General features: G+C 64.5%; 1 protein-coding gene across 1 annotated transcript; it reads right to left on the reverse strand.

Annotated features, from left to right (window-relative positions):
* Positions 1–1,371: 1,371 nt before the first annotated feature.
* Positions 1,372–6,057, reverse strand: CDC37 (cell division cycle 37, HSP90 cochaperone). The gene is made up of 8 exons (XM_065655051.1): positions 5,879–6,057; positions 4,654–4,929; positions 4,457–4,562; positions 3,745–3,860; positions 2,808–2,930; positions 2,147–2,329; positions 1,993–2,064; positions 1,372–1,895 (listed from the first exon to the last, which is right to left on the reverse strand). The coding sequence occupies exons 1-8, from the start codon at positions 5,978–5,980 to the stop codon at positions 1,743–1,745; spliced, it is 1,131 nt and encodes a 376-aa protein (XP_065511123.1). The 5' UTR covers positions 5,981–6,057; the 3' UTR covers positions 1,372–1,742.
* Positions 6,058–9,187: the final 3,130 nt, after the last annotated feature.

Here is a 9,187-nt window from a genome sequence, read left to right on the forward strand (position 1 = left end):
ACATCCCCAGCCCCACGGATCCTGAGCCCCCCACCCCAGAAGCTCCTGCCCCCCACATCCTGACCCCTCCAGCTCCAAACACCTTGACCCCCACCCCAGGGCCTCTTAACCCCACATATTCTGACCCCCCTCAGCCCCACAGATCCTGAGCCCCCCAGCCCACACACCCTGACCCCCCACCCCACACACCCTGACTCCCCCAGCCCCACAGATCCTGACCCCCCCAGCTCACACACCCTGACCCCCCACCCTACAGATCCTGATCCCCCCAGCCCACAGATCCTGACCCCCCCACCCCACAGATCTTGACCCCCCCACCCCACAGTGCTGACCGCCCCAGCCCCACAGATCCTGACCCCCCCCACCCCACACACCCTGACCCCCCACCCTACAGATCCTGATCCCCCCAGCCCACAGATCCTGACCCCCCCACCCCACACACCCTGACCCCCCCGCCCCACACATCCCGACCTTCCACATCCCCAGCCCCACAGATCCTGACCCCCCCAGCCCACACACCCTGACCCCCCAGCCCCACAGACCCTGACCCCCCCACCCCAGGGTCTCTTCACCCCCACACACCCGGACCCCCCCAGTCCCCTGACCCCACAGGCCCGGACACTCCGGACAGGCCCCTACCTCGCAGGCTCTGACCCCCCCACACCCCCCAGTCCCCGTCCCCCGTCCCTCGGGCCCCCCAATCCCGCCCCCGCCGCTCGTACCGGCCGCGGGTCCCGCTCGTACCGGCCCCGCGTCCCGGGTCCCGCGTCCCGCTCCCCGCCGGCCCGGCCGCCGCTCCGCCTCCCTGCGCCCCGCAGAGCCGCCGCCTCCCATTGGGCCGCAGAGACGCGCGCTGCCATTGGTTCTCCGCCCGCCACGCCCACACGCCTGCGTCCGGTGGGCGGGGCGCTGCGTGAGACCACGCCCCGGGACGGGCTGGCGGCGGCGGCGATTGGCTGGAGAGTGGGAAGGGGGCGGAGCCTGGGGGAGGGCGGGGCCACAGCTGGATAGGGCGGAGTCACAGCTGGATAGGGCGGGGCCACAGCTGCTTCTAAACGAGGGGACACATCCAGATAGAGCCATGGGCACAGCTGGTCCCCCAAACCCCCCTTGCCGGGGGGTCCTGTCCCCAATGCCCCCCCGCCAAGGGCTCCATCTTTCCCCCCCCCCCCCACCCCCCAATTTTCCCAAATCCACCCCTGGCGGCTCCATCTTGTCCCCCCCCAAATTGTCCCCAAATTATCCCAAATCCCACCCCGGGGGGCTCCGTCTTGTCCCCCCCCACCCCCAAACTGTCCCCAATCCCCCCCCCACGACTCCACATCCAGCTCCTTCCATCTCTTTATTCAACGCCACAGTCGCGCCCGCACCAACCGACCCCCCCAAAACCTCCCCCTCCAGCATTAAACCCCCCAAACCCCCCCCGGGCCGTGGGGGGGGACAAGGCGGGGGCAGCAGCTCCGTGATGTCACCAAAAGGCGCGTAAAGGGTGGGGGGTGAGGGGAGGAGGGAGAGACCCCTTGGTGCCTTTTTTTTTTAATATCTTACACTATTTTTATGATTTATGCTTTTTTTTCAGCCTTTACAAACTTTTTTTATGGTTTTTGCCTTTGTTTAAGCCTTTACACTGAATTGGTTTTATGCTTTACACCTTTTTTTTTAGCCTTTACGCCGGTTTTTTTTACGCTTTACGCCTTTTTTTGGAGCCTTTACACCTTTTTTCAACCCTTTCCGCCTCTTTTTCACGCGTCTCCTTTCTCCCCGTCGCCGTTTTCCTTGGGAATTTCCTCATAAACGGCTTCGCCGCCGCCTCCTTTTTCAGCCCCTTCCCCCGTTTTGGCGTTGGGGACCCAAAGCCCCGAATCGATGCAACGTTGCATGTGGTATTTGGCTTCCTAAATGAAAAAAAGAGCGAGAAAAAGGTTTTTTGGGGGGGGTGGGCTAAAAGCCCCCCTGGGGTTATTTTTTAGGGAAAGAAGAACAAAAACTCACGGTCGGATCCATTTTGCTGATCGTGTCTTGCAACATCTGAACATCTTTGACGTCAAAACATTTCTGCAGCTCCTGAAAAACACATTAAACCCCCGCCCAGGGTGTGACGATATGACCAAAATTGGCTGGTTTACCCCCAAAAACTCATACTCACGGGGGGGAGGGACTCGTAAACCTCCACGGGGTCGAGCCCCCCGGGTCCCAGGCGCTTTTGTCGCTCCTCTTCCTCGTATTCCTTCATCGCTTTTTCAATTCGGGCCTTGGCGCGGCCGCGCACCCGCTCCTTGAAAGCGTCCAGCTCGTCGTTGAAACCCTCCATGTACTGCTGGTCGGCCGTCTGCGCAACACGGTGGGGGCAAAATCCTCGCTTTCCACCCCAAAAATCCACCCCGGGGTCCCAAAGGGTTTCATGTCCGTGACAAGAGATTCGTTTTGTCCCCAAATTGTCCCAAATCCCCCCTCACGACTTCACATCCAGCTCCTTCCATCGCTTCATTCGACACGACGGGCGACGCAAAAACCCTGTTTTCTCGCCACCCCCCCCAAAAATCCAGCCCAGGGTCCCAAACGGTTTAATCTCCATGATAAGAGATTAATTTTTTGTGTGTGTCCCCCCCCGCAAATTGTCCCCCCCACCCCCGACCCCTTAAGGGTCGCCCAAAAACGCACCCAAAAAAATTAATTCGGTGGCGATTTATCTTCACCCCGCGAGCTGCTGAAAAGTCACCGCGGTGGGAAATCACCAACCCGGGGGGGGATTAACTACCTGGGGGGGGAAATCAACCACCTGGCGGGGGGAATTAGGGGGTTTTTACCTTAATTTTGGTGAAAAATTGCCGGAAACAAGCTCTGGGATCCACCTTGAGGCTCTTGGCCAGCTCGAGGATGAACTGCATGACGATGGTCTGGTGGGCGACCTGCTCCATCAGCGCGTGTTTCTGGGGGGGGAAAGGGGTGAGGACCCCAAAATTCACCCAATTGCACAGCGGGGGGTTGGGGGGGCTCATCCCCAACCCCTTTTTGGGGAGAAAAAGATGTCGGTGGGTGAATTGTGGGGGGGGAATCTGGGGTTTGTGGCGGGTTAAGGGTTGGAGTTGATGATGGAAAAAGTATTTTCTGACCCAAATTATTCCCCGATTTTCTCCAGTTCTGGGTTCTTCAGCGCGGGGGGGACACGGAGATGGGCTGAGGACAAGGCGGGGGGGGGGGTTAAACCAAAAATAAAAAGGGGAATTCAAAGCAAATGGAAGGCAGAAATTGGAGGTGGGGGATGTGGCGTCCCTGGGAACAGCCAAGGTCAAGGTGGAGGCGGCTCGGGGGGCTTATTCTGGATAACTGGGGGGCCCGGGGGCACCTTCTCGCTCCCCAAAAGCCCCCAAGAGGAGGTTGGGGCGACAACGGGGCGTCAGGCTCCTCGCCCAAGCGACAGGACAAAAAGAAACGGCCTCAAGTTGCGCCGGGGAAGGTTGAAATCAGATTTTTTTGGACAAATTCTGTCCCTTGAAGGGTCGTGGAGTTTCAGAACTGTCAATGTCACCGTCCCGGGGGGGTTAAATGTGTCAATATGGCACTTGGGGACACGGTTTAGTGGTAAATATGGCAGTTTGAGGTTAACACCAGAACTCGATGATCTGAAAGCTCTATAATTCCACAATTCCCCGATTTCTGGCAGGAAAAACATCTTGACCTGCAGCGAGACGAGGCCGCCGCCATCCCGGCAGGAAAAGACGGGGTTTTAGCCCATTTTCTCACCTCTTCCACCTCCAGATCGATGCACCAGATGACTAAGTAATTAGCCGTCTCCTCGCAAACGAGGTGAGGGTTATCGGAGAGATATTTCTGGCTGTCGTCCCAGCGCCGCAACATCCCTGCAGAGCAGGGCAGGAAATTCATAAAACTCGTTACAAAAACGGCATCGAAACCTCGTCAGGGGGACAGGGGGTGGATGGGGGAGAAAGGATTCATCCCGAACCCCCCCAGCTCCAAATCGGGACGAACGAGGCTTCGCCTCGGCAAAAAAACTTGGGAGAAATGTGGCAAAACGTCACTGGAGTGAGTTCCCGGCTGCTGGAGGGGATGGGGGGCGATCCCGCTAAAAGGGGGTCGCAGTCTCCCCAAAAAGGGGGTCCCAGCCCCCCCAAAAAGGGTTCCAAGCCTCACAAAAAAAGGGGTCGCAGCCCCCCCAAAAAGGGGTCCCAGCCCCACCAAAAAGGGTTCCAAGACCCCCCAAAAAGGGGTCCCAGCCCCAACAAAAAGGGTTCCAAGACCCAACAAAAAGGGGGTCCCAGCCCCCTCAAAAAGGGGTCCCAGCCCCCTCAAAAAGGGGTCCAAGACCCAACAAAAAGGGGGTCCCAGCCCCCTCAAAAAGGGTTCCAAGACCCCCCAAAAAGGGGTCCCAGCCCCACCAAAAAGGGGGTCTCGGCCCCACCAAAAAGGGGGGTCCCGGCCCCTTCCCCGCACTCACCGAAGTGTTTGATCTGCTTCTCGTATCTCTCCACAAAGGTTTTGTGTTTTTTCTCTTTCTGCTCCTCCGTCTCCTCCTTCTCCTCCGGTTTGACGTTGAAAACGCTCTGGGGAGCGGAGGGACACAAACTGTCACCCCGGGCCGGGGGGGGGCGCACACGGCGACACAGGGACACCCCTGCGCCCCCCAAAACCCACCTTGCTGAACCCGTCTTTGCTGAGCGTGTCCACGTTCCAGGGCATGTTCTTCTCCTTCTTTTTCAGCTCCTCCAGTTTATTTTCCCAGCTCTTCTCCTCGTTCCGCAGCTGCTGCGCCTCGGCCTGGAGCTTCTCCAGCTCCCCCCGCCCGCTCTCCGTCACCTCCAGCTCCTTCATCTTCTTCTGGCACTCGGCGAGTTTGCGCTTGCACTCCCGGCAGCCTTTGTCCAGCTCCTCTTTCTCCTTCTGGAATTGTTCCATCCGCTCCACGCGAGCCTGGAGGCGACAGGACGGGAAATCAAGTCACTGGGGTGGGGGGGGGGGTTAATTCTCATTGTTAATTATCTTCACGGACTCATTAGGGAAGCCGGAGACGCATCTCCCGGATCTGTTTTCCCTGTGGAATGGGAGATGTTCTGAAAAACCCCAAAACGGTCCGTTTAAGAGGAAAAAAGGGACACGAACACCCCCAAAACAGCCTGTTTTAGAAGAAAAATCAATGAAGTTCCTCCGTGCGGCTTTTGGTGGAAGAGTTCGGGCGGCAGATTTTTTCCTCCCCCCCAAAAAATTGGGGCTGAATCTGGAAAACAGCGACTAAAGTCCCTGAGGATTCGCTGTGCTCTGGCTGCGGGACAAGCAGGAGCAAAACTCCTCCCCCCAGTTTAACCCCCACTCCAAACTGGGAGAAACCCCCTGCGAGACGCTGGGGGGGCTGTGGGGGCCCAGCCCCACCCTCCAGCTCCAGGGGGGGTTAAAACGGCCCTAGAGCCCCCCCAGCACCCACCTGCACCCCCCCGAGGGGCCTCCTGGGGTGGCAGGAGGGGACTGCGGCCCCCCCGGGGGACCCCCGGTCGTGGGGAGGATGGGGGGGGAGGAGGAACCCGGGGCGGGGGGGCTGGTTGCTATGGAAACAGAGGGAGCAGAAAAAGGGGATGGGGGAGACCCCCCCCCGTGGGGGGCCCTTGTCATCGGTTGCCATGGGAACCGGGGGGGGGGGGGCGGTTGCTGTGACAACAGGAGAAGCCCCCCCATGGGGGTCCCGCCGCTGGTTGCTATGGGAACGGGGGAGCCCCCACCCCCATGGGGGTCCCGCCGCTGGTTGCCACGGCAACACGCCCCCCCCCGCCCGCTCCCCCTCCCCACGGGGGTCCCGGTTGCCATGGGAACGGGCCTGGAGCTGGGGGGGGGGGGGGGGTTGCGCGGCCTTAGGCCTCCCCGAGCGCACCTGGTGCCGCCATCGGAACAGGCTGGCGGTGTCGATGTTGGGGTGAGTCTCGTCCTCGTCGTCCGAGACCTCGATGTGGTCCCACACGCTGTAATCCACCATGGCCGGGCCGCCCCGGGGCCGCCGCCTCCGGCCGCTTCTCGAACCCTCCAGCGCCCGCCCCGCCTTCTCTTCCGCCCGCGACGCGCGCACTTCCGGACGCGCCGCCGCGCGTACTTCCGGTTGCGCCGCCAGGCCGCCCTGCGCATGCGCGCGGCGGAGCGGCCGCCTCGCCCGGCACAAAGATGGCGGTGGTTTTTAAAGAGACACGCACGCCGGAGAAAGGGGGTGAGGGAGGGGCCGCCCGCTCGACGCCCCAAGGGCTGGGGGGGCTGGGGGCGCCCCCACCGTCATCCTCAGGCAGGGCCGGCCCGGGAGGGTGGGCAGGGACCTGCTGGTGCCGCACGTCTGGGGCCATGGGGACACAGGGACACGGGGAATAGGGACATGGTGGCACAGGGACGGGAGGTGGCCAGGGTCATGGGGACACAGCGGGAGCTTGGGGACACAGGGACGTGGGGACACAGGGACATGGGGACATGGGGACACGGTGGCACAGGGACATGGGGACACGGGGACATGGGGACACAGGGACACGGGGACATGGGGACATGGGGACACGGGGACACGGTGGCACAGGGACACGGGGACATGGGGACACGGTGGCACAGGGACATGGGGACACGGGGACATGGGGACACAGGGACATGGGGACATGGGGACACGGTGGCACAGGGACATGAGGACATGGGGACACGGGGACACGGTGGCACAGGGACACGGGGACATGGGGACACAGGGACATGGGGACACAGGGACACGGGGACACGAGGACATGGGGACACGAGGACACAGGGACATGGTGGCACAGGGACACGGGGACACGGGGACACAGTGGCACAGGGACACGGGGACACGGGGACACAGTGGCACAGGGACATGGGGACACGAGGACACGGGGACACAGTGGCACAGGGACACGGGGACACGGGGACACGGTGGCACAGGGACACGGGGACACAGGGACACGGGGACACGGTGGCACAGGGACACGGGGACACAGGGACACAGGGACACGGGGACACGGTGGCACAGGGACACGAGGACACGAGGACACGGGGACACGGTGGCACAGGGACACGGGGACACGGGGACACAGGGACATGGGGACACGGTGGCACAGGGACATGGGGACACGGGGACACAGGGACATGGGACACTGGGGGCCACGAGGGCAGAGGGACACGGGGGGACATGGGGACACCGGGGCCCGGGTGGGACGCGCAGAGGTACCGGGGGACGGCGCTGGGGGGCTCTGGGGGCACGCGGGGCCGCCCCCGGTGCCGGGGCCACGCGTGGGCTCGGGCCGGGGGAGGGGCCGGGGGGGCAGCCGTTCCCGCCGCGTTTCCGCCGCCGCTGTGCACCGGGAGCTCCCGGCGGCACCGGGGCCGCCGCCCCAAACAAAGGCGGGTGGATGCCGGGGAGCGCCGCGGCACCGGGACGCGGCCAGGTACGGGAACGGGAACCGCACCGGCACCGGGAACGGGAACGGGAACGGGAACGGGAACGGGGCGGCTCCTTCCCGTGTCCCCGCCGCTGCCGGAGCCCCACCCCGGTGCTGCCCCGGCCCCGGGCACCAGCCCTCCGGTGCCCCCCCCGCCGTGAGATGGCCGGGGCCGCGGGGGGTGCGGGGCCGGGAGCTCCGGGGATGCGGGACCGGGGGATGCGGGACCGGTGGATGCAGAACCGGGAGCTGCGGGGATGCGGGACCGGGGACTCCGGGGATGCAAGACCGGGGGATGCAGAACCGGGAGCTGCGGGGATGCGGGACCAGGGAATGCGGGACCGGTGGATGCAGAACCGGGAGCTCCGGGGATGCGGGACCGGGGACTCCGGGGATGCAAGACCGGGGGATGCAGAACCGGGAGCTGCGGGGATGCGGGACCGGGGAATGCGGGACCGGTGGATGCAGAACCGGGAGCTCCGGGGATGCAAGACCGGGGGATGCGGGGCCGGGAGCTGCGGGGATGCAGGACGGGGGAATGCGGGACCGGGAGCTCCGGGGATGCGGGACCGGGGACTCCGGGGATGCAGAACCGGTGGATGCAGAACCGGGAGCTCCGGGGATGGAGGACGGGGGAATGCGGGACCGGGAGCTGCGGGGATGCGAGACCGGGGGATGCGGGATCGGGAGCTCCGGGGATGCGGGACCGGGGACTGTAGGACCGGCGGCTCCGGGGCTCTGAGGCTCCGGGGATGCGGGACCGGCAGCTGCGGGACCGGGAACCCCCGAGGCTGCAGGACGGGGGGACCGGGCAGCACCCGCTCGGGGTGCGGGAGCCGGTGCCGCAGCAGCCGGGAACGGCACCGGACGCCCGGGTGGGCACGACCCCCCCCGGCTCATCCCGCCGGGGGCTCCGAGACCCGAAGCCGGACCCGGTGAGGGTCCCGGTAGAGGGGGCGTGGTGGCCGGGGGGGGACACACGAGGCTGCGCCCTCCCCTGAGGGGTCTCCCCCACCAGTGACAGCGTCGAATAATTAATTGATTCAGAAAATAATTCCCAAATCCCGTGTTGGGGGGCGATGCCGGTACCGGGGGGGTGATGCTGAAGGGATGCCGGTACCGGTGGGGGTGATGCCAAAGGGATGCCGGTACCGGGGGGGTGATGCCGAAGGGATGCCGGTACTGGGGGGCGATGCCGAAGGGATGCCAGTACCGGGGGGGTGATGCTGAAGGGATGCCAGTACCGGGGGGGTGATGCCAAAGGGATGCCGGTACTGGGGGGGTGATGCTGAAGGGATGCCGGTACTGGGGGGCGATGCCGAAGGGATGCCGGTACCGGGGGGGTGATGCCGAAGGGATGCCAGTACACTGGGGGGCGATGCCGAAGGGATGCCGGTACTGGGGGGCGATGCCGAAGGGATGCCGGTACCGGGTGGGGCGATGCCGGTGATCCCGGGGTTTCCTTGGCAACCTTTGCCAGGAAGAGCCAGGGGTCCCCGGGGGTGCCGGGAGCGGTTCACCCCCAGCACGGCCCCCCCGGCCCCCCAGCACCGCTGTGTGGAGGCGCAGGGGGGGCTGTGCCAACCGCGGGGGCTCCGGTTGTGCCACAGCTGCAATGAGCGTGTCGGGGCTCAGCTGCTCCCCAGAAGCCCCCGGTGCCGCCACACGAAAGTGGGGGGGCGCTGGGTGTCTCCCCGCTCCCCCCTCACCCTTGGCTCCCCCCCGCAGCCCCCCGGGACGTGTTGGGGTCCCCCCGCGCCCCCCAG

This window comes from Caloenas nicobarica, chromosome 36, assembly GCF_036013445.1.
Source record: "Caloenas nicobarica isolate bCalNic1 chromosome 36, bCalNic1.hap1, whole genome shotgun sequence".
NCBI classification, from domain to species: Eukaryota; Metazoa; Chordata; class Aves; order Columbiformes; family Columbidae; genus Caloenas; species Caloenas nicobarica.